At 47.0% G+C, this 27046-nt stretch overlaps 1 protein-coding gene across 4 annotated transcripts in view; it reads left to right on the top strand.

The window, feature by feature from the left end:
* The window catches only part of Dgka (diacylglycerol kinase alpha), a 30927-nt gene extending 3940 nt beyond the window's left edge, over window positions 1–26987 (top strand). For 3 of the 4 annotated variants that reach the window (XM_042698665.1, XM_042698667.1, XM_042698668.1), the window contains exons 2-24: window positions 6069–6213; window positions 7574–7647; window positions 7988–8120; window positions 8359–8436; window positions 9168–9217; window positions 9962–10036; window positions 10191–10310; window positions 10418–10532; window positions 12915–13003; window positions 13132–13251; window positions 13419–13517; window positions 14472–14555; window positions 14779–14852; window positions 15042–15116; window positions 16112–16197; window positions 16289–16378; window positions 23197–23357; window positions 23723–23787; window positions 24049–24139; window positions 24424–24622; window positions 24732–24852; window positions 25026–25086; window positions 26614–26987. In XM_042698665.1, the coding sequence (XP_042554599.1) occupies window positions 6150–6213; window positions 7574–7647; window positions 7988–8120; window positions 8359–8436; window positions 9168–9217; window positions 9962–10036; window positions 10191–10310; window positions 10418–10532; window positions 12915–13003; window positions 13132–13251; window positions 13419–13517; window positions 14472–14555; window positions 14779–14852; window positions 15042–15116; window positions 16112–16197; window positions 16289–16378; window positions 23197–23357; window positions 23723–23787; window positions 24049–24139; window positions 24424–24622; window positions 24732–24852; window positions 25026–25086; window positions 26614–26697 (2208 nt within the window). In that variant the 5' untranslated portion in view covers window positions 6069–6149 and the 3' untranslated portion in view covers window positions 26698–26987. The remainder of the gene's footprint in view (window positions 1–6068; window positions 6214–7573; window positions 7648–7987; window positions 8121–8358; window positions 8437–9167; window positions 9218–9961; window positions 10037–10190; window positions 10311–10417; window positions 10533–12914; window positions 13004–13131; window positions 13252–13418; window positions 13518–14471; window positions 14556–14778; window positions 14853–15041; window positions 15117–16111; window positions 16198–16288; window positions 16379–23196; window positions 23358–23722; window positions 23788–24048; window positions 24140–24423; window positions 24623–24731; window positions 24853–25025; window positions 25087–26613) is intronic. The other variant, XM_042698666.1, reaches the window with a different exon arrangement.
* The last annotated feature ends 59 nt before the right edge of the window (window positions 26988–27046 follow it).

The following is a 27046-nucleotide window of genomic DNA, read 5'->3' as shown; positions in this document are numbered from 1 at the left end:
TAGCAGGAAAGAATGGACCCCCATTTATTCCTGGTAGAGAAAAAGGAAAACACAACCTTCCTGATATGGCTGAGGAACTGAAATCCAGGTTAGCAGCCTACGCCCTCAAATGAAGAGTTGCTTGACCCTTGGGATTTTCTGCTAGGACAGCTTGAATGTCCTAGGACATAGATAATTCTTGAATAAATGGTCAACTTAAATGACTTGGCTTAGCACTGACTTTGGAAATATTCTTTACCCCTTGGTTAAGAGCAGCTTTATCATTTGATGTTTTAAAGGAGATCTTGAGAATGAGAAGCACCAAGACTTAGTGCAATGAACTAAGGACAAAGTGTCTTGAGTCTGGCTCTGATCCTGAGACTCATTTCTCGGGGCTCAGCTCCCTCCTTTGGAAAATGATGAGAGTCAGCCCCAGATCTGAGGGTGTTCTAGGATTCTTTCCCCTCAAGTCAACTTCTTCCTTTCTCTTTCCAAATTGGTAGAGGTGAGGAGGGAAACTAGAGGAGAGAAGGGTGAGTCACAAATAACTGGCGGGCAGCAGCAGACCCCACCCTCCCAGCCCTAATTTTGCCTGGACTAGCCCAAGTTATAGCTTCAGGGTTGGGATGGAGCTGGAGGACAATATTGGACTTATGCCAGGTGTTTTCTTTTTTCTTTTTTTTCTCATATGGTGGTTTGAAACCAGAGCCTCTTGCTTTCAGGCACGCTACTACTTGACCCACACCCCTGGCCCTTGTTCCAGGTTTTTTAAGGCCCCAGTTTGCAGCTTTTCAACTCTAGGAGCAGTTAACCTCTGGTGAGAAGTCAGGACGAACAACTTAATAGATCCCAGGAGTACTCAAGTCTAAGGCCCCAGCCCAGTGGTGTCCTTGAACACTGACAGTCTATTTTCTAGCCAGCTCATCATCTTCCCAGAGGCAAAGTTCAGGATTCTAATGGTACTACATGCCTGTACTTGACGTATATAAAAAGGGCAGGAAGTTTAACACTGGGCTTCACTACTGATAGAAGTCCCTAGAATTTCTATCTTTCTGGCTCAAAGGCATCATTTTTCCTAATATCCAGGTGTACTTCTCTAGGTATTCCCTTATATGATAATAATAGCTAATGTTTATTGAATTCTTAACTCTTTGCCATGGAAACACTGTACACATTGTTTATGTAACCTTTTCCTTTTTAAAAATATTCATCCCAGCCAGGTGCCGGTGGCTCATGCCTGTAGTCTTGGCTAGAGGATGAGATCTGGGGATCTATGGTTCAAAGCCAGCCTGGGCAGGAAAGTCTGTGAGACTCTTATCACCAATAAACCACCAGAAAACTGGAAGTGGTACTGTGGCTCAAGTGGTAGAACGCTTAGCCTTGAGCTGAAGAGTTGAGGGACAGTGTCCAGGCCCAGACTTCAAGCTCCATGACCAATTCCCCCCCCCCCAAAAAAAAAGAATTCCAGTTTGTGATTGATTTCTCTAGATATCCATTTTTACTGATGAGAAAATAGATTGGGCTGGAAGTATAGCCTAGCTTGCTCAAAGCTCCAGTACAATCCCCAGCTTAAAAAAATAAAAGAACTGAGGTTCAAAGAGACAAAGTGACTCATTTAAGAGCTAGGCTTCTAACTTATGTCAAATTCGAAAGTCCATTCTTAAACTGGGTGTGGTAGTAGATACCTGTAAGTCTAGCACTCAGGAACCAAAGGCAGGAAGAGCAGTGAGTTTGAACCCAGCCTGCTCTATGTAACAAGCTTCAGCCTAGTTTGAACTACATAGCAAGATACTGTCTTTAAAAAAATGAAAATTCCATTCTTCAGGCAGGCCTGGTACCACCTATCTGTACCCAGCACTCTGAGGCTAAGGTGGGAGAATCAGAGTTTAGGGTTAGTCTGGACTAAATAATGAGACTCTTGTCTCCAAAAAAAAAAAAATTATAATCTTTTTTTTTTTTTTTTAGTTGGTCGTGGGGCTTGAACTCTGGGCCTGGGCAATGTCCTGATGTCCCTGCGCTCTTCAGCTCAATGCAAGTGCTCTACTGCTTGAGCCACAGTGCCACTTCCAGTTTTCGAGTGATTTATTGGAGATAAGAGTCTCACGGACTTTCCTGCCCAGGCTGGCTTTGAACCATGATCCTCAGATCTCAGCCTCCTGAGCTCTTTTTTTTTTTTTTTTTCCCAATCTTAACTTTGGTTATATGCACAGTTCATCCAGGTTTAAGACCTGGGATCCATGAATGAGCAAGAAATAGTTGGATAACTGTGAAAAGAGATAGGGAGCCAGGTGTCAGTGGCTCACGCCTGTAATCCTAGCTACTCAGAAGGCTGAGATCTGAGGATCACAGTTAGAAGCCAGCCCAGTCAGGAAAGTGCATGAGACTCATTTATCTCCAATTAACCACCAGAAAAACTGGAAGTGGCACTGTGGCTCAAATGGTAGCGCACTAGCCTTGAGCAAAGAAGCTCAGGGACAGCACCAGACCCAGAGTTCAAGCCCTAGGACAAACATGGAGGGAGAGAGAGAGAGGGATAGGGAAGATGCATCTTGTTATCTTCTCTCAATTACTCTCCCTATGGCTTTCTGTGTCAGCATTTCTTAGAACTTCAAAATCATGGGGCTGGGAAGGTGGCTCAGTGGTAGAGCGCTTGCCTTGCATGCTCGAGGCCCTGGGTTCGATTCCTCAGCACCACATAAGCAGAAAGAAAAAAGCCGGAAGTGGCGCTGTGGCTTAAGTGGTAGAGCGCTAGCCTTGAGCTGAAGAGCTGAGGGACAGCGCCCAGGCCCAGAGTTCAGACCCCATGACCGGACCCAAAAAAAAAAAAAAGAGAGAACTTCAAAATCATCTAAGTGGACATCAAGAGGCTCATGCCTGTAATATTAGCTCCTGGCAGCTGAGATCTGAGGATTGTAGTTTGAAGCCAGTCTAGGCAAAAAAGTCAGTAAGGTTCTCCTCTCCAGTTAACCAGCAAAAAGCTAGAAGTGGAACTGTATGTAACTCAAGTGGTAAAGTACTAGTAAAGAAATCAAGCCAGAGAGTTTAAATTCCAGTGCACATGGGCGCGCACGCATGCGCACACACAAGAATCCACAGTAATAATCATAATTAAGCCAAACAAACTGTTACATATGCATTAGATCTGTTGACAGTAGAAGCTGGCTTATAGTCATTGATAAAGGCCAGAGGGCAGTCTTTTCTTCAGGATGTCAGTGTCCCAGGAACTCCTTCCAGGTATTCCCAGAGAACCCCTGAGACAAGAATGTTGTGCCCCATAGAGGTGAACAGCCGAGATGTCCAAAGAATTAGCTCTGCCAAGAGTAGTGAAGGGTGTTTCCAGCCAGGCAGAACATCAAGTCTCATGGCCCTGGACAGCCAAGAACTTGGCATGCTTGGGGATTAGAATGGAGGGCAGTAAGACTAGAAAGCAGCTTATGACTGGGAGAGAAGAACAAGAGAGTACAGAATGATAGAGGCCCTCCCATGTGGTCCTGGGACTGGAGCCTGGACTCCTCCATGTATCAACTGTTTAAAGAAATCCCAGCCTGTCTTAGCTCCAGCTTCTTCTTCTTCCTCGTTCTTCTTGCTTCTTCTTCTTCTTCACCCTCCTTCATCTTCTTGCTACTCCTCTTCCTCCTCGTCTTCTTCTTTTTTTTTTTTTTGGTCAGTTGCGGGGCTTGAACTCTGGGCTTGGGCGCTGTCCCTCCGCTCTTCAGCTCAAGGTGAGCAATCTACCACTTGAGCTACAGTGCCACTTCTGGTTTTCTAGTGGTTTATTGGAGATAAGAGTCTCACGGACTTTCCTGTCCAGGCTGGCTTTGAACCACCATCCTCAGATCTCAGCCTCCTGCATAGCTAGGATTACAGGTGTGAGCCACCGGTGCCCAGCTTTCTTCTCCTTCTCCTTCTTGTTTTTGTTTTTTATTTTGGGTCCAGTCGTGGGCCTGAACTCTGAGCCTGGGAGCTGTCCCTTAGCTCTTCAGCTCAAGGCTAGCGCTGTACCACTTGAGCCTCAACGCCACTTCCCGCTTTTTTTTTTTTTGCTTATGGGTGCTGAGGAATTGAACCCAGGGCCTCAAGCATGCAAGGCAAGCGCTTTACCACTGAGCCACCTTCCCAGTCCTTCTTCTCCTCCTCTTCCTGTTCTTCCTCCTCTTCCTCCTCCTCCTCCTTCCAGTCCTGAGACTTGAACTCAGGGCCTGGGGACTGTCCTGAGCTTCTTTTGCTCAAGACTAGCACTCATCACTTGAGCTACAACACACTTCCAGCCTTTTCTGTTTATGTGGTACTGAGGAATTGAAGCCAGGACTTCATGCTAGCAAGCACTCTACCACTAAGCTACATTCCCAGCCCCTGCTTCAGCCTCTTCTTTGCAGGCTATTACAGGCATTCACCTCATGTCCAGCCAGCTTAGGTTCTTTTGTTGTTGTCGTTTGGTTTTTTCCTTTCTGTTTAAAACTATTAGTGTCAGGGTTTTATTTATTTTTGTGGTATGTATGTTTGTAGGTGCCAGTCCTAGGGCTTGAACTCAGGGCTTGGGCGCTATTCATGACCTCTTTTGCTCAATGCTAGCTCTCTACTACTGCTCACTAACCATTTTCTGGTGGTTAATTGGAGATAAGAGTCACACGCCAGCCAGGCACCAGTGGCTCAAGCCTGTAATCCTAGCTACTCAGGAGGCTTAGATAGGAGGGAGGATCATGGTTCAAAGTCAGTCTGCAGGAAAGTCCATGAGATTCTTATCTCCAGTAACACCAGTAAACCAGAATTGCACTGAGACTCTTTGTCTCCAATAAACCACCAGTAAACCAGAATTGGCACTGAGACTCTTATCTCCAATAAACCACCAGTAAACTAGAATTGGCGCTGTGGCTCAAGTGGTAGAGGGCTAGCCTTAAGCTAAAGAGCTGAGGGACAGGCCTAGAGTTCAAAGCCTCATGACCTGACCAAAAAAAAAAAGTCTCACACACTTTCTTGCTCAGGTTGGCTTTGAATGGAGGATCCTCAGATCTCAGCCTCCTGCCTTAATAGGGTTACAGACATGAGCCCTAGCACCCTGGGATGAATTTTTAAAAAGGAAAAGGTTACATAAACAATGTATACAGTGTTTCCATGGTAAAGAGTAAGAACTCAATAAACATTAGCTGTTATTATTATATAAGGGAGTATCTAGAGAAGAACATCTGGATATTAGGAAAAATGATGCCTTTGAGCCAGAAAATAGAGCTCCAGGCTCTATTGCTTTTTATTAAACTATCTAGGCATTTCCTAGGCAGATGGGCAGACAGGATCCACATGCCCTCTCCTCCTGGGTTCTTAGGTCCAGTAGTCAAAAGTTGGGGCTCCCTAAACGGCAAGTGGAGGGTGGGTGAAGTCCACTGAGACGTGAGACTGCAGCACAAAGCCTCCCTGACCCCTACCCCCCTAGTCCAGTGTCTACTTCCTGGGGAAACCAGAGCCTTCCTCCCTTACCTGCTCCATCCCAAGGATGCCAGGCCCGGGCTAGGAACACAGCCACAGCCGGTTCTGTGTCTCGCGCGCGCAAGTCAGAAGCGCTAGAGGTCGTTGCGGGGGCGTGGGTGGCTGGACCCGGCTTGAGGTCCCGGGCTGGAGGCTGAGCGAGATGGAGTTGTGTTTGGGGAGGCGTGCTAGCACCGGAAGAGCCAGCAGGACGGTGGGGACTGACCGCAGGATGACCTGGGAACCCGGGCCGCAGTGATACTCACTCAGGGAAACACATACGGACTGGGAAAGTGTGTTGTGGAGGAGGGACCTGGATAGACAGACAGGTGATACAGATCCAGTGAATGGAGACAGATGGGGGAGGGGGTGGGGAGAAAGATCCAGAAATAAAGGAGAGAATGTCAAAGATGAGTCAGAGAAGTAGAGACAGGACAGGCACTGTTAGGGACTGTAGAGACAGAGGAGAGAGAGAGGGGGGGAGACCCAGAAAGGAAGGGATTCAGGGAGGGAACTCAGAGACAAGGAAAGGCCAGAAATCATAGTAGGAATAGAGACAGTGGACCAGACAGAAGCGAAACAATGCAGACAATTGGCTCTTCATAAAAACTCCTGGTGTCTTCCTCCAGGACTACCCTCTGAGAAGAACCAAACGCAAGAAATTCTACTACCAGGCTATCTTTGCCCTCATCCTTAAGGTAAACAGAAAAATGGCCAAGGAGAGGGGCCTAATAAGCCCCGAAGACTTTGCCCAGCTGCAAAAATACATGGAATGTGAGTCTTCCCTCCCAGCCCTTCCCTTTAAGAGACTACCCCCAGAGAATCTCTCTTCCTTCTCATTCAAGTCTACATTTTCTCTAGTGGTCTTGAGCCTCTCTGCTCCTCAGATATGCCCAGGAGTGGGGAAGGGGAGAGACGTGATGGGCAAATGGCTGTCACGGCTTGTTCCAGGCCTCAGAGGAGAGGGGAGACAAGAATGGTATCACTCTGGAGGAACTGAGATGTTTTTCCCTCTGGATTTCTGTGTTTCTTCTTGAATTTATTTTCCTTTTTCTTTTTGGTTGGTTGTAGGGCTTGAACTCTGGGCTTGGGCACTGTCCCTCAGCTCTTCAGCTCAAGGCAAGCGCTCTACCGCTTGAGCCACAGCACCACTTCCGGCTTTCTAGTGGTTTATTGGAGATAAGAGTCTCACAGACTTTTCTGCCTGGGGCTGGCTTTGAACCAAGATCCTCAGATTTCAGCCTCCTGAGTAGCTAGGATTACATGTGTGAGCCACCAGTGCCCAGCTTCCTTTGCTCCTTCCTTCCTTCCTTCCTTCCTTCCTTTCTTTCTTCCTTTCTTTCTTTCTTTCTTTCTTTCTTTCTTTCTTTCTTTCTTTCTTTCTTTCTTTCTTTCTTTCTTTCTTTCTTTCTTTCTTTCTTTTTTTCTGGTCCTGGGGCTTGAACTCAAGATCTGGGCATTATCCCTAAACTTTCTTTTTTTTTTTTTGGTCGGTCAAGGGACTTGAACTCTGGGCTTGGGTGCTGTCCCTGCACTCTTCAGAAGCTCAAGGCGAGTGCTCTACCACTCGAGCCATAGTGCCACTTCTGGTTTTCTAGTGGTTCAAGGTTGGCACTCTATCCCTTGAGCCACAGCTCCACTTCTGGTTTTTGGTGGAGATAAGAGTCTCACAGAGTTTCCTGTCCCAGCTGGCTTCAAATCCTGATTCTCAGATCTCAGCCTTCTGAGTAGTGGGCTGGGAATGTGGTAGAGTTTTTGCCTAGCATACATCAAGCCCTGGGTTTGATTCCTCAGTACCACATAAACAGAAAAAGCTGGAAGTAGTACTGTGACTCAAGTGATAGAGTGCTAACCTTAAGCAAAAGAAGCTCAGGGACAGCGCCTAGGCCCTGAGTTCAAGCCCCAGGACTGGCAAAAATTAAAAAAAAAAAGTATCCTCAGCCTTCTGAGTAGTTAGGATTATATATGTGAGCCACTGAGACCTGGCTCAAAATCTCTTTCTTCTTAAAAAAAATTCTTTCTTCTTATTAATATATCTTTTTTTTTTCCCTTGCTGGATGTCTTGTTGGGACTCTGAGGAAAGCTAGAGAGCTGAACTAGACTAATGTGCTTCTCTAATTCTCTTCATACCTAGACTCCACCAAAAAGGTCAGCGATGTCCTCAAGCTCTTCGAGCATGGTGAGATGGCCAAATATCTCCAAGGAGATGTGAGTGGCGGCATCTGGGGAATCATCTTCTTGACCAAAGCCTTCCATCTTTGCTTCTGTTACTACACTGGGATCCCCAGCTTCCAGAGATTTTTTTTTTTCTGGCCTCAACTCCCTTGATACCACCCATGTAAATAGCCCCTTGTCCATTATCCTGGACAATTATTGCTGTAGGACAAAAACAAGAGACCTTAATATTTAGGAATTGCCCCCAGAAACCATATTCCTGTCTCAGAAGTCTCTCAGCTGTGCCTTTATCCCCTGTCTCCACTACTCCCAGTTCTTCAGTCCCCAGCTTCTCCCAGCTGACTTCCCAGAGTAAGGCTCACTATCATCATAGGCCATTGGGTACGAGGGATTCCAGCAATTCCTGAAAATCTATCTGGAAGTGGAACAAGTACCCACTCACCTGAGCCAGGCACTGTTTCAATCCTTCCGCACTGGGCACTGTTTAAACGAGGCTATGATCAAAGGTATGGTTAAGCACACAGGACTGGGCTAGGCTGGGGATTGTGTGTGTGTGTGTGGGGGGGGGTGTTCCAAATTAGCCTGGGTTCGGGGATGAGAGTTGAAGGGAGATCAAGAGAGTGGTAGAAGGTGGTCAGGCTGGACTAGGAATTGGCAAGAGGAAGGTTGAAGGGGAGTTGGAAGATCCAAAGTACAGAGAGAACCTGACCTCTGATCTGCTGTATCTTTTTTTTCTTTTAATAGCAGATGTAGTGTGTCTCAGTGATGTCTCCTGCTACTTCTCCCTTCTGGAGGGTGGTCGGCCAGAAGATAAGCTAGAATGTGAGTTGCCATTCTGGACTGGGAGAGGGGAGGAACAGTGAAGAGGGAAGAGAGGTGTTTTCTAGCTCCTTCCCCTCATTGCTTCAGGATCCTTAAAGGCTAACAGGGCCAGACAGAAGTGGTGCCAAAGAATGGGCCTATTTTCTTTTTTTCCCCAGACTGCTTGTACCAAACACCATTCCTCATAGTCATTCTAGTTCCTATATCTTATACATTTTCCTCTGGGTTGTTCTTGAGATATGAGAGCCTGTGCTTTCTCTTCTATCAGATTTACCCAGAACCTTGCTTGGGTGCTGGTGGCTTACGCCTGTAGTCCTAATTAATCAGGAGGCTGAGATCTGAAGATCATGGTTCTAAGACAGCCCGGGCAGGGAAAGTATCTCCAATTAACCACCAAAAAACTGCAAGTAGAGCTGTGACTCAAGTAGTAGAGGGTTAGCCTTACGCAAAATAAAAGCTAAGGGCCAGCACCTAGGTACTGAGTTCCAGCCCCAATACTGGCATGCACACACACACACACACACACCCCACACAAACACAAACAGATTTACCCAGGGTAGCATCTATTGCCTGTTCCGCTCCCTTTTTGTCTCCATTCCTCAGTCCCATCCCAAGCTCTAGGCTCTTAGCTGCTCCCCTCTAACCCTCTGTCTTATTTCCCCTGTATTCTAGTATGAATTCTTTGGGTTTCTTTCACCAACTGACCCTGGTTCCTCTAAAATATCCCACAGTTACCTTCAAGCTGTATGACACGGACAGAAATGGGATCCTGGACAGCTCAGTGAGTTTCGGGACCTGTATGACAAGCAAGGGAGTGTATCTGTCCTGTCCTGTCCTGTCTCAACTCTCTCATGGCCTTAAAAAGTTGTGCTGAGGGCATGGCTCAAGCGGTAGAGCGCCAATCAAGCAAGCTGAGAAAATGCCAGACCCTGAGTTTAAACCCCAGTAACCGCCCCCCCCCCCCCCCCCCCCCCCCCGCCACATACACACACAAAGAGGAGGCAGAAAAGGACTGGAGGATAAAGGTGTTTGCCTTGAATATATAAAGCTCTGTCTTTGATCTCTACCACTGCAGAGCAGGGAGAGAGAAAAGGAGAAGGCTGGAGACATGAATTGGGGTTTGCCTTGAAAACATTCAAACACATGTACTTACCTGACAAGGGGTTCTTAGGAATGAGAGGTGGGGGTGGGCACTACTGGGTCACACCTGTAATCCTAGCTACTTAGGAGGCTGAGATCTGGGTATTGTGGTTCAAAGCCATCCTGAACAAGAGCATCCATGAGACTCTTATCTCCACTGAACCATCAAAAAATCAGAAGTGGTGCTGTGGCTCAAAGTGGTAGAGTGCTAGCCTTGAGTACAAAAAGCTCGGGGACAGTACCCTGGCCCTGAGTTCAAGCAAAAACAAAAAAAGAATGAGATGTAGATCTAGGGATGGAACTCAGGAGCTCTGTTTTCTGGAGACAAGTTTGGGTGGTAATAGTAAAGTGGCTATGGCTGTGGCTCTAATCCTTTTTGTCCCAGGAAGTAGAAAAAATTATCCTCCAAATGATGCGAATGGCAGAATATCTGGATTGGGATGTGTCCGAGCTGAGGCCGGTAAGACATTTTTTCCTCCCTGTGCCTTATCTACCCTCTTTCCCTGTGGTCCTGTATCTGCTTTACCCCCTTCCCCAATGGGCTAGGTTGGCTATGCTAGGAGAAGTATCTGAGGAACCATTTACATCAAAAGTCCCTTCCCACTCTCACTCAGATTCTTCAGGAGATGATGAAGGAGATTGACTATGATGGTAGTGGCTCTGTCTCCCTAGCTGAGTGGGTCCGAGCAGGAGCTACCACGGTGCCACTGCTAGTGCTGCTGGGGATGGAGATGGTGAGTGAGTAGGAAAGGCTTGTGAGGATGGGTGAAGCAGCTGTCTGGGGCTGTGATTGTCAGAGGTTGGGCCTCTAAGAAGTAGGTCTGTTCTGTGCCTTCTATAGACTCTGAAGGATGATGGGCAGCATATGTGGAGACCCAAGCGGTTCCCCAGACCGGTCTACTGCAACCTGTGCGAGTCTAGCATTGGTCTTGGCAAACAGGGACTCAGCTGTAACCGTGAGTAATAGCACCTGGCAGTGTGGGAGAAGAGGAGGAATCCAGCCGCTGGTGGGAATGTAGGCATGCTGATCCTAGACCTGGATTTGAATTCTGGGCTCTGCCACTGACTAGTTTGTGGCCTTGTGAATGTTTCTGCCTTTTTTTGTTTTTGTTTTTTGTTTTGTTTTCAGTCATGAGGCTTGACTGAACTCTGGGCCTGGGTGCTGGTCTTCAAGGCAAGAGCTCTACCACTTGAGCCACAGAGTCACTTCCGGTTTCCTGGTTAACTGAAGATAGTCTCACGGACTTCCTTGCCTGGACTGGCTTTGAACCACGATCCTCAGATCTCAGCCTCCTGGGTAGCTAGGATTACAGGGGGGAGCCACTGGCACCTGGCATCTTTACTTTCTTTCTCCCTTCCTTCTTTTCCTCCTTCTTATATCTCTCCTCCCCTCCCCTCTCCTGTTTCTCTTTTTTTTTCTTCCTTCCTTCCTTCCTTTCTTTCTTTCCTTTTTTTTCTTTCTTTTTTTGTAGTGCTAGGGGTCAGACCCAGGATCTCTCAGGCATCTAGTTTCTTTAACTGAAAATGAGCTAATTGTAAGCATTAAAAGGGTTGATACACAGGCTGGGAAGGTAGCTCAGTGGCAGAGTGCTTGCTTGCATGCATAAGCAGAAAAAGCTGGAAGTGGCATGGTGGCTCAAGTGGTAGAATGCTAGCCTTGAGCTGAAGAGCTCAGGGACAGTGCCCAGGCCCAGAGTTCAGGCCCTATGACTAACAGAAAAGCCAGACAAACAAAAGAAAGGTTGAAACATAGCAGGCACCAGTGGCTCATGCTTATAATCCTAGCTACTCAGGAAGCTGATATCTGAAGGTCATGATTTGAAGCCAGCCTAGGCAAGAAGGTCTGTGAGACCCTTATCTCCAATAAACTACTCAGAAAAAGCTGGAAGTGGTCCTCTGGCTCAAATGATAGAGTGCTAGCCTTGAGCACAAAGTGGCTCAGGGACAGCAAGTAGGCCCTGAGTTCAAGCTCCAGGACCAGCAAAAAAAAAAAGTTGATACAACAAATGCAAATACAGCAGTGGTACTCACTAGATGCTATGTGGAAAATGAACTGTACAACTTGTGGATGGGAACAGGAGGGAAAATCAGAGAGAGAGAGAGTGACAAAAAGAAATGTACTCATTACCTGACTTATTTAACTGTAACCCTTCTGCACATCGCATTTATAATGACAATTTAAAGAAAAAAAGAGGTTGATATAGCTGGGTGCCACTGGCTCACATTTATATTCCTAGCTACTTAGGAGACTGAGATATGAGGATCATGGTTTAAAGCCCACCTGAGCAGGGAAATCCATGAGACTCTTTGTTTCCAATATCTACTGAAAAGCCAGAAGTGCAGCTATGGTTCAAATGTAGGCCACTAGAAGACCACCTGAAATCCCTTTCTAACAAGAGTATGGCAGAGTATGGCTAGTAGCTGATGCTTATAAGCCTAGCTACTCAGGAGGTTAAGATCTTAGGGTTGGAAGTCAACCTTGGCAGACAAATCCAAGAAATGGAGGTGTGGCTCAAGTTGTTAGATACCAGCCTACAGAACAAAGCTAAGCAAAAAGTGCAAGGCCTTGAGTTCAAACCCTAGTTCTGGCACACACACACACACACACACACACACACTCTCACACACTTGAGCACAGAAGTGCCCAGGCCTTGAATTTAAGCTGCAGGCACACACACACAGATTGATCCAGGCTGGGGGCATGCTTCCACTCAGTTCAATCTCAGTACTTGGAGGAAAAAAAAGAGCTTCCCAAAGCACATGTGTACACTATATACTATGCAATCATAATTAGTTGTTATCATTGTCATTATTATAGTTACACTGGTTTCCTTTACATTGTCCAGCTCAGTTACTACTTGATGAATGGATGGTGTGGGGACAGGCATGGGACAACAGTTGCTCTTTTAGGAGGATGAAAAAGGCATAGGTCTTGGAAGTAAGAAAGTATCACTTCTCCAAACTTATGTGTGTGAGTCTTTGTGTGTGTGTGTGTGTGTGTGTGTGTGTGTGTGTGTGTGTGTGTGCCAGAACTAGGGTTTGAACTCAAGGCCTAGCACTTTTTGCGTCGCTTTGTTCCGTAGGCTGGTTGGTATCTAACAACTTGAGCCACACCTCCATTTCTTGGATTTGTCTGCCAAGGCTGACTTCCAACCCTAAGATCTTAACCTCCTGAGTAGCTAGGATTATAAGCATCAGCTATTAGCCATACTCTGCCATACTCTTTTTAGAAAGGGATTTCAGGTGGTCTTCCAGTGATCTTTTCTCATGCCTAAGTAAGAAAAGTAAAAGAGAGGGAAAGCCATGATAAGGCTCTGACCTTCTTCCCTCTTCTCCAGTGTGCAAGTATACTGTTCATGACCAGTGTGCCATGAAGGCAATGCCTTGTGAAGTCAGCACGTATGCCAAGTCGCGTAAGGACATTGGTGTGAGTGACCCCATGCTCCCTCCACTCCTATCCTGGCCTGGGTCCTTAGCCTGTTACTGCCCTCAACCCCTCCTTCCCCCAGTCTCTACTCAGACCCTCCCAGACAAGAGGCTGCCTTTCTCCCCAAGATCCAATCTCACGTATGGGTGCGAGGAGGCTGTGAGTCTGGGCGCTGCGACCGTTGTCAGAAAAAGATCCGGACCTTCCACAGTCTCACCGGGTTGCATTGTGTATGGTGCCACCTAGAGGTCAGTTTGGGAGCCCCAGTGGTGACAGCCTTCCCTGCACAAATCTCCATCCCCCTTACAGATGCAGTTGTGCCTGTTCCCAAGAGCTTGCTTTCCAATCCAGAGTTCCACATTGTGAGGTGACCAGGTCACTTGCATGATCTCTGTGTGTCCATCTTGTCCTTCAGATCCACGATGACTGCCTGCAGAACATGGGCCCTGAGTGTGACGGTGGGCTGCTCCGTGATCACATCTTGCCTCCATCTTCCATCTACCCCAGCGTTCTGGTGAGACCCTAGGGAAGGAGCAGAAGTGCTTCTCTTCTTTCCAGACCGACATATTCTCCCCCAACCCCCCCGCAAAATGACATTTGGAATAGAAAGACTATTCCTTGTTGTTGTTGTTGTTGTTGTAGGGCTTGTATTTGCTGTCCTTGAGTTCTTCAGCTCAAGGCAAGCACTCTGCCACTTGGGCCACATCGACACTTCCCCGAGGTTTATTGGAGATAAGAGTCTCACAGACCTTCCTGTCCGGGCTGGCTTTGAACCTTGATCCTTAGATCTCAGCCTCCTCAGTAGCTAGGATTACAGGCATGAGCCACCGGCACCCAGAAGACTATTCTTTTTTTTTTTTTTTTCTGGGTCCAGTCGTGGGGCCTGAACTCTGGGCCTAGGCACTGTCCCTCAGCTCTTCAGCTCAAGGCTAGCGCTCTACCACTTGAGCCACAGCGCCACTTCCGGCTTTTTTCTTTTTGCTTATGTGGTGCTGAGGAATCGAACCCAGGGCCTCATGCATGCAAGGCAAGCACTGAGCCACTGCTCTACCACTGAGCCACCTTCCCAGCCCCCGGAAGACTATTCTTTTAAAGATTCAAGCCAGCAGGTGGTGGTGACTCATGCTTACAATCCTAGCTGCTCAGGAGGCTTTGATCTGAGGATCATGGTTTGAAGCCAGCTTGGTCAGACAAATCTGAGAGATTCCTATCTATAATGAACCAGCAAAAAGCCAGAAATAGAGCTGTGGCTCAAGTGGTAGAGCACCAGCCATGAGCAAGCATGAAGCTCTGTGTAAACAAGGCCAAGTGCAAGCATGAGGCCCTGAGTTCAAGCCCTAGTTACAACACACACACACACACACACACACACACACACACACACACACACACACGTAAGCTAACCCCACCTGTTTGGGGATTCATGTACAATTTGCCTTTTCTTCCCTCTGCTTTGCTCTCTTCTCAGGCATCTGGACAGGACCGCAAACATAGCAAAACAAGCCAGAAGACCTTGGAAGACCTAAACTTGTGCACCTCTGAGGCTCTGCGGGTACAAGGCTTAGGGTTCATGGTTGTACCCGTTTTTGGCTGGGAGGGACTGAAGTAGGAAAGACTGGGGAGTGGTGCCCATTCTCTGGACACTTCCCTCTACAGGGGAGGTGGGAAAGGTGAAGGGGAAAGGCATCTTGAAAAGTGCCAGTCCTTTGCCTCTTCTCTAGGGCCTACCTTAGCTCTGACCAAATCCTGTTTATCCTTATTTTCTTCTCCCACAGATTGACCCTGTTTCTAATACCCATCCACTTCTAGTCTTTGTCAATCCTAAGAGTGGTGGAAAGCAAGGGCAAAGGTGAGGAGAGCTTGGAGAGAGGAGCGGAGCGTGTTTGTGTGTGTGTGTCTGTGTCTGTGTGTGTGTGTGTGTGTGTGTGTGTGTGTGTGTGTGTGTGTGTGTGTGTAGGGGCCACTTTGAGAATATCAAGAGTACAGAATATCATTCTCACTTGGCTTCCACCATGCGCTTTTCTCCCCCTTCACGCAGGGTTCTTTGGAAGTTCCAGTATATCCTAAACCCTCGGCAGGTGTTCAACCTCCTGAAGGATGGTCCTGAGCCAGGGTGAGTTTAAGTTAGAGGACATCTAACGGTGGTTTTTGTGTGTCTGTTTCTATGTACATTAAGAGCAGGAAAGAGTGTATGTTAGGAAAGAAAGCCTAAGATGCCAGAATTCCAGTTTCTTCCTTTCCTAAAGATACTAGGCAGGCATCCTGTCCTCTTGGTTCACTGGTCCATATTTATCCTGTTTGGAGATCCCATCTTTATCCACTGAGTAACTTACAACTTTTTCTATTGTTCGTGTGTGTGTGTGTGTGTGTGTGTGTGTGTGTGTGTGTGTGTGTGTGTGTGTGTGTGTGTGTGTGTGTGTGTGTGTGTGTGTGTGTGTGTGTGTGTGCTGGGGCTTGAACTTAGGACCTTGAATTTTCACTTGGCTTTTTACTCAAAGCTGGCACTTGAGCCATACCTCTACTTCCAGCTTATTGCTGGTTAGTTGGAATAAGAGATCATGGATTTGGGGCTGGGAAGGTGGCTCAGTGGTAGAGCGCTTGCCTTGCATGCTCGAGGCCCTGGGTTCGATTCCTCAGCACCACATAAGCAAAAAGAAAAAAGCCGGAAGTGGTGCTGTGGCTCAAGTGGTAGAGCGCTAGCCTTGAGCTGAAGAGCTGAGGGACAGCGCCCAGGCCCAGAGTTCAGGCCCCACGACTGGACCCCCCCCAAAAAAAAAAACAAAACAAAAAAAAGAGATCATGGATTTGTCTGTCTAGGCTGGCTTTGATCCACAGATCTCAGCTTCCTGAGTAGCTAGGATTTACAGGCGTGAGCCATCAGTGCTTGGCTTTTTTTTTTTTTTTTTCTACTGTGTTTTGTCCATCTGAGGATTCAACTCCAGCCCCATGCATGCTAAGTACTCTACCACTGGACTACGTCCCAGATCATAAACACAACTCTTGTCAAAGGGAAAAAGAGTGATAGGAATGAGAGACAAGATATGTTCCCTAGGAGTTGAGTAGCCTCTATCCTGTTATTGTTTATCTCCTTTCCCTTTTTTGTCTCAGACTCAGATTCTTCAGAGATGTCCCTGATAGCCGGATATTGGTGTGCGGTGGAGATGGCACAGTGGGCTGGATTCTAGAGTCCATTGGTCAGTGGAGGGAGAGGCGTCGGTCAGGAGATGGGAGCAGTGGTCTGCCAGATCCAGTTCTATCCATCATTTCTTTCACCTGCCTTCCTAGACAAAGCCAGCCTGCCCGTTGTGCCTCCCGTTGCTGTGTTGCCCCTGGGCACTGGAAATGATCTGGCTCGGTGCCTAAGATGGGGAGGAGGTACGTTGTTAGAAATTGTTTTGCTTAGGGGCTGGGAAGGTGGCTCAGTGGTAGAGCACTTGCCTTGAATGCCTGAGGCCCTGGGTTCGATTCCTCAGCACCACATAAGCAAAAAGAAAAAAGCCGGAAGTGGCGCTGTGGCTCAAGTGGTAGAGCACTAGTCTTGAGCTGAAGAGCTGAGGGACAGTGCGCAGGCCCAGAGTTCAGGCCCCACGACCGGACCCCCCCCCCCCCAAAAAAAAGAAATTGTTTTGCTGGGATCAAGGGTAGGGGGAGTTGAGTAGAAAGAGGAAAGCAGCAGAGTGGGGTTCTCAGGGATCATGCCTGTAATCCTTGCAACTAAGGAGGTTGAGATGGGAGGATTGAAAATCGAAGCCAGCTGGGTCTGAAAAGTCTATGAGACACTTATCTCACCAAAAAGCCAGAAGTGGAGACGTGCCTCAGGTGGTAGAAGAGCACCTGTCTTTGTAAGAAAGTTCAGAGATAGTGCTGAGGCCTTTAGTTCAAACTCCAGTACCAACACACACACACACACACACAAAGAGGCAACAGAAAAATATATGCATCTGATATACAAAGAGGGTCAAGGAAGGAGAAAGGCACAAATAGTTAATTATGACAGTGGAGTGGCCAAAAGGAAGAGAGCTTTAGAAGTAGGGACTACATTCTAAATATTGGACGGTTAAAGATGGGAGTCCTCTTCCCTATAAACTGAAAGATACATGTCTGTTTCTCACAAACAACTGTTAGGGCTCAGATGACCAAGGAAAATGGTGTGTGTGCATGGAAGGGAGGTAATGGGGGAATAAGAAAGGTTGTGTAAGAGCTAAGCCATGCCAGAGCTAATAACAGGGAACTTGCACATGGTTTATTCATTTAGTTCAACAATTAACCAGCCGGGTGCTGGTGGCTCATGCCTGTAATCCTAGCTACTCAACTCAGGTGACTGAGATCTGAGCATCAGGGTTCAAAGCCAGCCCAGGCAGGAAAGCCTGTGAGAGACTCTTATCTTCAATTAATCACCAGAGAAGTGGAAGTAGCATTGTGGCTCAAGTGGTAGAGTGCTCACCTTGAGTTGAAGAGTTCAGGAACAGTACCCAGGCCCAGAGTTCAAGACCACGACCAACCAAAAAAAAAAAAATTAACCATATGGTCATTCATTCATTATCATTTTTTCTCATTGCAAAAAGCTGGGTAATAATTCTTTTTTAAGCTAGCATAAGCCAGGTTCTGGTGGCTCATGCCTGTAATCCTAGATATTCAGCAGGCTGAGACCTGAGGATCATAGTTGAAGCCAGCTTGGACAAGAGAGCCTGCGAGACTCTTGTGTTTTTTTGTTTTTGTTTTTTTGGTCCATTGTAGGGCAGAATTCAGCCCTTACATGAGTTCGCTTTGCCTCCTGGAACATTTTTTTAAAATATATCCTTTTTTTTTTTTTTGCCAGTCCTGGGGTTTGAACTCAGGGCCTGGGCACTGCCCCTGAGCCTCTTTTTGCTCAAGGCAAAAAGATAAGAGATAAGAGTCTCACGGACTTGCCTGCCAGGGCTGGCTTTGAACCACCATCCTCAGATCTCAGCCCCCTGAGTAGCTAGGATTACAGGTGTGAGCCAGCAGCACCTGGCTATTTCTGGCTTTTTCTGTGTATGTGGTACTAAGAAATCGAACCCAAGGTTTCATGAGTGCTAGGCAAGCACTCCACCACTCAGCCACATTCCTAGCCCATCTGTTACACTCATCTCCAGCTAACCACCAGAAAACCAGAAGTGGAGCTGTGGCTCTAGTGGCACTAGCCTTGAGCAGAAAAACTCAGGTACAGCACCTAGGCCCTGAGTTCAAGCCCCACAACTGACTACATATGTTCATACATACATATATAAATAAATAATTTTGCATACATTAATTGTACAAGGAAACGTTTTATGACATTTCCAGCCATATACAATCTGTTTTCATTGATCTCACTCTATCATTTTCTCTTACCTTTCCCCTTCCTAAAACAATTTCAGCAGGTTTCATTGTTCTGTTTTCGTACATGAAAACAAACTACTCAAACATATTCATCTTCACTCACCTTCCTTGTCAGACCAACCCACCCCCATAGTGCCTGTTTCTCGTTCCCTACCTCCTTTTGCTCATTGAACAACTATTTTTTTCCTGATTGTAAAGCAGCAAGTTCGCCGGGCGCTGGTGGCTCACGCCTGTAATCCTAGCTACTCAGGAGGCTGAGATCTGAGGATCGCGGTTCAAAGCCAGCCCAGGCAGGAGAGACCGTGAGACTCCTATCTCCAATAAACCACCAGAAAACCGGAAGTGGCGCTGTATCTCAAGTGGTAGAGCGCTCGCTTTGAGCTGAAGAGCTGAGAGACAGCGCCCAGGCCCAGAGTTCAAGCCCCAAGACCGACCAAAAAAAAAAAAAAGCAAGTTTATTGATAGCACAAGTAGAATATACAGGCTCCATAGAAAGGGGGGGGGGGTCCCAGGACCAGGGATCACTCATTGTCAACTTTCATTGAGATTCTTTTGTGTCTGCATGTGAGTGTGTACATATGCATGTACACACGTTTGCTGGTCCTGGAGCATGAACTCAGGGCCTGGGAACTGTCCCTGAGCTTTTGTGGTCAAGGCTAGTATTCTGCCACAACTCCACTTTTGGTGTTTTGGTGGTTAATTGGTGATAAACGTCTCATGGACTTCCCTGCCCATGCTGGGTTTGAATAGTAATCCTCCAATCTCAGCCTCCTGAGTAGCCAGGATTGCATACTTGAGCCATCAGCAGCCAGCTTCATATTTGGCTTTTTTGTGCTTGGCTAAACTTGTTCAAGGTGATATCCTTCAAGTCTTTCTTTAGTTTTTTTTCCCTCTTTATCTATCTTTCTTTCTTGCTTCCTTCATTTTTTCTCCCTTCTTTCTTCCCCCCTCTCCCTCTCTGTCTCCCCCTCCCACCCCTCTGCTGCTGGTACTGGGACTTGAACTCACGGCCTCATGTTCTCACTCATCTTACTTGCTCATAGCTGCTGCTCTACTACTTAAGCCAGCCAGTCCAGTGTTTTTGCTGGTTAATTAGAGATAAAGTCTCATGAACATTTCTATCTAGATTGTCTTTTGAACCACAATCCTCTGATCTCAGACTCTTGAGTAACTACAAGATATCTGACTTTCATTTTCTTTATGGCCATGTAATATTCCATAGAGTATACCTACCTCATCTTCTTTATCCATTCATCTGTTGTTGGGCGCCTCAGCTGACTCCACACTATCATTTCTTTCTGAGTCTATTGTAACAGTCCCCTAACTACATTCCATTTCTAATCTTGTATTCCTTTCAAAGAAAAAAGGGTTTCAGAAATGTTATTTGTAGGTAAAGAGATCAGTAGAGAGTAGGTTGTGCTGGAAATGTTTAGGAGGTGATATGGTAGGGCTTAGAGTCCAGTTTCAAAATTCCACTGGAGATTATGGAATAGGATTTTGTTAAAGAGTGGGAGAGGGAACCTAGATGGCCAGATGAGCACCAAACAACGTACACTGCAGAAACTTGTGATTGGGACCTAGGGTGAGAGGTGAGGAGTGGTGGGAAGAAGAAGGAACAGAGTTGAGCAAGGAGTAGATTATGGAGGCTTATAAATGTTGTGCTTAGCCTGGCGCTGGTGGCTCACGCCTGTAATCCTAGCTACTCAGGAGGCTGAGATCTGAGGATCACAGTTCAAAGCCAGCCCGGGCAGGAGAGACTGAGACTCCTATCTCCAATAAACCACCAGAAAACCGGAAGTGGCGCTGTAGCTCAAGTGGTAGAGCGCTTGCCTTGAGCTGAAGAGCTGAGGGACAGCGCCCAGGCCCAGAATTCAAGCCCCACGACCAACAAAAAAAAAAAAAAAAAAAATGTTGTGCTTAGTTTTCATCTATATCCTTCCAGAGATCACAAGCTGCATATAGAAATGTGTTTTTTATTTGGTTGGTTTTTTTTTTTTTTTTTTTTTTGGGTCCGGTCGTGGGATCTGAACTCTGCGCCTGGGCGCTGTCTCTCAGCTCTTCAGCTTAAGGCTAGCGCTCTACCACTTGAGCCACAGCACCACTTCCGGCTTTTTTCTTTTTGCTTATATGGTGCTGAGGAATCGAACCCAGGGCCTCGAGCATGCAAGGCAAGCACTCTACCACTGAGCCACCTTCCCAGCCCCATTGGTTGGTTTTTTTTAACTGTTTGCCTTTCAGTGTTTTCATATACTTAAGAGATTGCATATTTCACTTATTTACTTATTTATTTATTTTTGAAGGTGGTGTGGAGCTTGATCTCAGGGCCTGGGCACTGTCCCTGAGCTGCTCTTGCCCAAAGCTAGCACCCTGCCACTTTGAGCCATAACTCCACTTCCAGTTTTCTGGTGATTCATTGGAAATAAGAGTCTCACTAATGAAGATAATGAAAAATAAAAACAGTTTAGGGAACATGAATCAAGGTCCAGAGTTCAGTCCCCAGAAACACAAATAAATAAATAGTTTTCAGGCTCATTACAATAATGGTAACTTGAAGGTATAGCTCAAGTGGTAGAACACCAGCAGGACCAAGTAAGTAGAACAACAGCATGAGACCCTGAGTTCAATCTTCATTATCAGTACAAAAAAAGAAGACAGGGTTGGGATCCATGTGATGGAGTTTCCACTCTCAGTAGTAACTGACAGCAGATGAGATTACCCAAGGAAAGAAGTAAGAGGTAAGAAGGCAGATTAAGACAGCAAGAGCTGGGTGAACACCACAGTTAAGGGCTGAGCAGAGGGAGAGGAGCTATGGAAGGTTCTGTGTTTCATAGTTGCTGTAACAAGTGGTCACAAACAGTGGCTTAAAGCAACATGAACTTATCATCTTATAGTTCCAGAGGCCAGATGTTCAAAATAGCTCTCACTGAGATTGAACTCAGAACCTCACACTTCTTAGGCAGGGACTCTTACCACTTGAGCAATGCTTCCAGTCCCTTCATTATTCCATTCATTCAGTGTGTGTGTGTGTGCATGTGTGTGTGTGTGTTTGTGTGTATTTGTGTGTGTGTGTGTGAACATTGTGTATGCCAGTACTAGGGCAACTCAAGGCCTCTAAACTTTTTCACTCAAGGCTAATGCTCTACTCCTTGAGCCACATCTCTACTCCTGGCTTTTTTTTTTTTTTGTCAGTTGTGGGTCTCTGGTCCTGGATGCTGTCCCTCAGCTCTTCAGCTCAAGGCCTAGCGCTCTACCACTTGAGCCATAGCGCCACTTCCGGTTCTCGGGTGGTTAATTGGATAAGTCTCAGGGACTTTCTTGCCCGGCTTTGAACTGCGATCCTCAGGTCTCAGCCTCCTGAATAGCTAGGATTACAGGTGTGAGCCACCTGTGCCTGGCTATTCCTGGCTTTTTTGCTGGCTAACTGGAGATAAGAATTGCATTGGGTAGGGCTGGGAAGGTTCCTCAGTGGTAGAGCGCTTGCCTTGCATGCCTGAGGCCCTGGATTCACTTCCTCAGCACCACATAAGCAGAAAAAAAAAGCTGGAAGTGGTGCTGTGGCTCAAGTGGTAGAGTGCTAGCCTTGAGCTGAAGAGTTGAGGGACAGCGCCCAGGCCTAGAGTTCAGGCCCACAACCGGACCCCCCCCCAAAAAAAAAAAAAAAAAAAAAGTTGCATTGGGGGCTGGGAAGGTGGCTTAGTGATAGAGCGCTTGCCTTGCATGCTTGAGGCCCTGGGTTCGATTCCTCAGCACCACATAAGCAGAAAAAAAAGCCGGAAGTGGTACTGTGGCTCAAGTGGTAGAGCACTAGCCTTGAGCTGAAGAGCTGAGGGGCGACGCCCAGGCTCAGAGTTCAGGCTCACGACCGGACCCAAAAAAAAAAAAGTTACATTGGTTTTTCTACCCCAGCTGGCTTCAAACTGTGACCCTCAGATCTCAGCCTCCTGAGTAACTAGGATTACAGGCGTGAGGCACAGGTGCCCAGCTCTGTTCCTTATTATTGAACTTTTTAGTCTCTCCATGGTGCCAGTATTATACTATTTAGGCTCTTGCTTTTTCCTGTGTTCTGTCTCATGGGACGGGGCAGGAAAGCATGAGGCTGATGAGAAGGCTGGATCTCTGTCACTCATTTTCTTCAGCAATTTTCTGGCTATTCTCTCTAATCTTTCAGTTGAATTTCTAGACACACATACACAGCAATGTGGAGAAGGGTCAGAAAGCGTCTGGCTTTCACACTGGTCCATGGGAGTCTCACATCCCGCTTTCACTGACAAGGGCTAGGAGACTCTGCAGAACCAAAGCTGCTGTTCCTTGGGAATCTATGGAGAAGGAATCCAAACAGGGCTCTTTCCTGGCACTGGTGGCTAACTCCTGTAGTCCTAGGTAGGATCTAAGGATCACATTTCAAACTAAGCCTAGGCAGAGAAGTCTATGAGATGCTTATCTCCAATTAACTACCAAAAATCTGCAAGTAGGGGCTGGGAAGATGGCTCAGTGATAGAGCGCTTGCTTTGCATGCATGAGGCCCTGTGTTCAATTCCTCAGCACCACATAAGCAAAAAGAAAAAAAAAGCCAGAAGTGGCACTGTGGCTCAAGTGGTAGAGTGCTAGCCTTGAGCTGAAGAGCTGAGGGACAGTGCCCCAGAGTTCAAGCCCCACGACCGGACCCCAAAAAAAAAAAAAAAAAAAAAATCTGCAAGTAGAGCTGTGGCTCAAGGGGCAGTGTGCCAGCCTTGAGCGAAAAAGCTAAGGCACAGTATCTTGGTCCTGAGTTTCAGAGTTCAAGCTCCAGTACTATCCCTTCCAAAAACAAATAGGACTTACTGCTAACCTATCTCCTTCTCTTTCCCTAGGGTATGAGGGACAGAATTTGGCCAAAATTCTCAAAGATATAGAGATGAGTAAGGTGGTACATATAGATCGATGGTCTGTGGAAGTGATACCTCAACAAACTGAAGAAAAGTGTGATCCAGTCCCCTTTCACATCATCAATAACTATTTCTCCATTGGTGTGGTGAGTGGGCTTGAGCATAGACAGAAAGGAGAGGGGCTGGGAATGTGGCTGAGTGGTAGAGTGCTTGCCTAGCGTGCATGAAATCCTGGGTTCCATTCCTCAGCACTACATAAATTGAAAAAGCCAGAAGTGTTATGGCTCAAGTGGCACTGTCCTTTAGCTTTCTTGATCAAGGCTGTCATTCACTTGAGCCACAGCTCCAGTTTTGGCTTTTTGATGGTTTATTGGTGAAAAGTATCTCTCAGACTTTCCTGCTTAGGCTGGCTTGGAACCATGATTCTTAGATCTCAGCTTCCTGAGTAGCTAGGATTACAAGTGTGAGCCACTGGCACCCAGAATTGATTATGTGCTTTTAACTTCTCCAGGATGCCTCTATTGCTCACCAGTTCCACATCATGCGAGAGAAATATCCTGAGAAGTTCAACAGCAGGTAAGGGAAAAGAATTTTTGTTTTCCTGGCTAGTCTGCTCAATCTTCCAAATGAATTTAGATAAACATTATGATCAAGTTTGACTCAGAATGCTCATCTGGGCAGTGACATCTTTAGGAAACTCTTCCCTACCCCCAAATAACACTCCCTTTGTTCCCTGTGGAGTTGAGAGATTGATGCTCTTTCCTGTCACTTACCATCCCTGCTGGTACTGTACAACCTGTCCTCTCCTTGTTGGGCCTTGTGTCGGGGCTGGCATAGAATGAAGAACAAGCTATGGTACTTTGAATTTGCTACATCTGAATCCATCTTCTCAACATGCAAAAGGCTGGAGGACTCTTTGACAGTTGAGGTGTGTATATCCTTTTCAGCTTCTTGTATCCAACTTTCTTCCACCACAGACACCTCTAAGAACTCCCCACATTCTTGAACCTCTACTTCTTTGACCTCCCAGTTCTCCAACCCTGACTTCCCAAGTTCTTAAGCTACACAAGTCTCTTTTTCCATCTCTAACAAACCTCCAAATCCTGGCCTTCCCAGTTTGTCCTCTGCTGGAGAGAGCAGTGACATCTATAATTATGCCACGAGATAAAAACATCTGTGTTCTCCCTGGGGGCTGTGTCCCGCTTCCCTCAGATCTGTGGAAAACCTCTGGATCTGACCAACCTATCACTAGAAGGCATCGCAGTACTGAACATCCCTAGTATGCATGGTGGCTCCAACCTCTGGGGTGATACCAAGAGACCACAGGGGGATATCTGTGGGATCAACCAGGCCTTAGGCACTACAGCTAAAGTCATCACCGACCCTGACATCCTGAAAACCTGTGTGCCAGGTCAGAGGAGTGCCTTGGGAGCTAAGTGGGCAGGGCTGAGGGAAAGGAATGACTTCTTTTGAGAGCTTTCTGCATCTATAAAACCCATGTCTCTACTTCTCATCCCCAGACCTAAGTGACAAGCGACTGGAAGTAGTAGGACTGGAAGGTGCGATTGAGATGGGCCAGATTTATACCAAGCTCAAGAGTGCTGGACGTCGACTGGCCAAGTGCTCTGAGATTACTTTCCAGTAAGGAAGACCTCTGAGGGAAGGCTTCTAGGGCCAGGAGCACCGAGGATTATGGGAACAGTGGGGGAGGGGCTTCCTTAAGTGAAAAAAGATCTCAAAGCCAACCTGAGAAACAGAATTTTGGTATTGGGTTAATAATGAAATCTCCACTAATTTTCCGTGATCTTCCACAGTACCACAAAAACCCTTCCCATGCAAATTGATGGAGAACCTTGGATGCAGACACCCTGTACAGTGAGTATTGCCTAGGGCTGTAAAAAACTGAACCCCCTTGGGGCTGGGAAGGTGGCTCAGTGGTAGAGTGCTTGCCTTGCATGCATGAGGCCCTGGGTTCGATTCCTCAGCACCACATAAGCAAAAAGAGAAAAGCTGGAAGTGGCGCTGTGGCTCAAGTGGTAGAGCCCTAGCCTTGAGCTGAAGAGCTGAGAGACAGCGCCCAGGCCCCAGAGTTCAGGCCCCACGACCAGACCCCCCCCCAAAAAAAAAAAAAAAAAAACTGAACCCCCTTTGCCCGGCACTGGTGGCTCACGCCTGTAATCCTAGCTGCTCAGGAGGCTGAGATCTGAGAATTGCGGTTTGGAGCTAGCCCAGGCAGAAAGATCCATGAGACTCTTTATCTCCAATAAACTACTCAGAAAAAGCTGGAAGTGGCACTGTGGCTCAAGTGGTAGACTGCTAGCTTTGAGCACAGAGAGGCTCAGGGACAGTGCCCAGGACTGGGCGGGGAGTGGGGGGGTGGGGGAGAGATGGAACCCTCTGTATGTTGGTATGTGGGAGGCTGAGATTGGGAAGATCAGCTCAGGTAGAAAAATCCTGGGAAGGTGGCTCAGTGGTAGAGCGCTTGCCTTGCATGCCTGAGGCCCTGGGTTCGATTCCTCAGCACCACATGTATCACATAAGCAAAAAGAAAAAAGCCGGAAGTGGCACTGTGGCTCAAGTGGTAGAGCGCTGGCCTTGAGCTGAAGAGCTGAGGGACAGTACCCAGGCCCAGAGTACAGGCCCCATGACCGGACCCCCCCCCCAAAAAAAAAAAGAAAAATCCATGAACAACCCCCACCTTCACCCCCTTCCCCGCGTCTCATGGAGGGAAGCTGGACACAGTGGTGTGTACCTGTGGTCCCAGTAACAAAGGAAAGGCAAAAAGTAAGATGGGTAGGAAGTAAGACCTGAGTATAAAAAAAAAAATCCAGTATAACCAGTGAAAACAGGACTGGAATGGCTCAGTAGTATCAGTCTAGCCTAGCAAGGTCAAGATTCTGAGTTCAAACCCCAGTACTTAAAAAAAGAAAAAGAAAAAGCCAAAGCCGGGCTCCAGTGATTTATGTTGTAATCCTAGCTACTCAGGAGGCTGAGATTTGAGGATCATAGTTCAAAGCCAGCGGGCAAGGAAGTCTGTGAGCCTCTTATCTCCATTTAATCACCAAAAACATCTGGAAGTAGGAATGTTGCTTAAGGCTAGAATGTTAGCTCGCCTTAAGCACAAAGAGGCTCAGTGACAGCACCTTGGCCCTGAGTTTAAGCCTCAGGTCTGGCACAAACAAACTCTGTGATTCTACATCTCCATTCTTTAGCTTCTTCCTCCTGGTACTCAAAATTCCTCTGGGTACTGGTTCTCCCAAACCCTGATTTTCCAGCCCCTAGCCTCCTTCCTGCAGCCTCTCCAGGATACCAGAGACCTGACCTACCTTAGAGTCCCCAAATTTTCACTCAAATCCTTAGTTCCTGAGGTCCTGCCTTTGAATATGTTCCCTTCCCTTCCAGATCAAGATCACCCACAAGAATCAGATGCCCATGCTCATGGGCCCACCTCCTCGTTCCCACAATTTCTTTGGCTTCTTGGGCTGAGAGTGACACCTTCAGTCTCCAAGCCAGCCTTGAACCCATCAACCCATCCCGGATGCCACCCTCTAGACTCTGTACATTGCTGCCACACCTTCCTGCCAGCTCAGGGAGGTGTTCCTTCACCCTCACAGTATTTATTATCCTAGACCACCTCACTGCACACACACACACACACACACACACACACACACATACACACACGAATGCACTCACCTACCCCACAAACACATATGTTAAAAGTGCCTCATCTAAATAAAATGACTTTTTCTCCCCACTGGGATATCTATAAATAAGTGATACATCTCTTTCTTTTACAACTTTACTCCAACAAAGATTCCAAGAAACAAGGAAA

This window comes from Dipodomys spectabilis, unplaced genomic scaffold (genome assembly GCF_019054845.1).
Source record: "Dipodomys spectabilis isolate Male_0828 unplaced genomic scaffold, ASM1905484v1 ptg000234l, whole genome shotgun sequence".
Lineage (NCBI taxonomy): Eukaryota > Metazoa > Chordata > Mammalia > Rodentia > Heteromyidae > Dipodomys > Dipodomys spectabilis.
Note: the sequence above shows the minus strand (reverse complement) of the source record. Positions and strands in the feature narration are given on the sequence as shown.